This window comes from Triticum dicoccoides, unplaced genomic scaffold (genome assembly GCF_002162155.2).
Source record: "Triticum dicoccoides isolate Atlit2015 ecotype Zavitan unplaced genomic scaffold, WEW_v2.0 scaffold10136, whole genome shotgun sequence".
Lineage (NCBI taxonomy): Eukaryota > Viridiplantae > Streptophyta > Magnoliopsida > Poales > Poaceae > Triticum > Triticum dicoccoides.
Window position 1 is genome coordinate 1 of NW_021169208.1, and position 1,528 is coordinate 1,528.

At 58.6% G+C, this 1,528-nt stretch overlaps 1 protein-coding gene across 1 annotated transcript; it reads right to left on the reverse strand.

The window, feature by feature from the left end:
* Positions 1 to 8: 8 nt before the first annotated feature.
* Positions 9 to 902, reverse strand: LOC119342680 (cell division control protein 48 homolog A-like; the record flags this gene model as incomplete). The annotated part of the gene is made up of 1 exon (XM_037614117.1): positions 9 to 902. A coding segment is annotated over exon 1 (894 nt), but the record flags the coding sequence as incomplete, so codon positions are not given.
* Between the last annotated feature and the right edge of the window lie 626 nt (positions 903 to 1,528).

Consider the following 1,528-nt stretch of genomic DNA (forward strand, 5'->3'; position numbering starts at 1 on the left):
TTAGGGGCAATGGAGTCGATCTCGTCGATGAAGATGATGGAGGGCGCGTTCTTCTCGGCCTCCTCGAAGGCCTTCCTCAGGTTGCTCTCGCTCTCTCCAGCCATCTTGGACATTATCTCCGGGCCGTTGATAAGGAAGAAGAAGGCCCCGGTCTCGTTCGCCACCGCACGGGCGATCAACGTCTTGCCGGACCCGGGAGGGCCGTAGAGGAGGATGCCTTTGGGAGGCTTGACGCCAATGCTCTTGAAGATCTGCGGATGCCTGAGTGGCAGCTCGACGAGCTCCCTGATGAGAGTCAGCGGTTTCCCCATGCCACCCACGTCGTCGTAGCCGACGTCGTCGAGCCTCTCCTCATCCTCCCTCTTGACCGGCTCGCCCTCGCAGAATATCTCCGTGTCGGGCGCCATGATGCAGTACTCCACCGCAGGGTCCATCTCGATGACCTTGAACTCCACGCTCCGCATGCCACCACGCACGAGGAAGAGGTCGCCCTTGTGGACCGGGCGGTAGGCGTCCACGAAGTAGGGTTTGAGGTAGGCGTCGAAGAGGTTCCCCCCGATGCCCTCGATGGTGTCGTCCAACGGGAGGATGTGCACGCGCTTGCCGTACTTGACGTCGTGGCACTGGTGCACCGACACGACATCGGATATGCGCACGCGCAGGTTGGACCGGGCTACCTTGTTGATCCTCATCTTGTGGCCCTCGCAGGTGTCGTCAGGCAGTGCCATGCAGACCGTACTGTGGCGGCGCTTGCCCTTGAGCAGCACGATGTCGCCCTTGAATATGGAGAGCTTGTCCATGGTGGCGGGGTGGAGGGTGCACACGGAGTTGTCGTCGTTGGTGGCGGCCTCCTCCACCACCAGTCGGTTCGCCGCCTTCTTGGACGCCGCCGCGCTCGCCATGGCGTTCAACTCTCTTTGGTCGATTCGCTGCGTCTGTGGTGTATTATAATCTCGTTGGATGTGGAGCGCTGATTTGCGTTGGTGTTGCGGTGAGGTGGTGGAGACCCTTTATTGAAGGGAGGCACGGCCGACTCCGGTTGGAAGGCCCGTACGCTCGCACCTCACACGTTCCGAGTCCAGATCTTCGTTCGCTTGGTCCTCCGAGATGGCTCGGCTTGATCGGATACCGCGTGGCGTCGCCCTCGTCCGCGGCCGCCACGCCCCTGGTTGGGGACAGACGCCACGATGATGTTGCCTGACCTGAGATTCAACCTGCTCCGCCCCTGCCATATCCAGCAAGAAGCAGTAGAAGAAGGCAGCCGGAGGCCGCACACTTTCCAGCGAACTAGGGCGACGTCCACGCCGAAGAGGTCCAGTCCAAGTACGTCGTCAGTTTTGCTGCTGGAAGGTCTGATTTTGGTAGTATTAACCATTCAGTTTTTTCGTTTGAGAATAATCAACTATTCAGCTATCAACCTTCTGATTGTGTGTGTGTGCAAACGAGCAAATCGTACGCAAAGTGCTTTCTAGCAGTTGCGCTAGCTCATCATCCACCTTACATTTACTTTGAGACTAGAAGCATACTA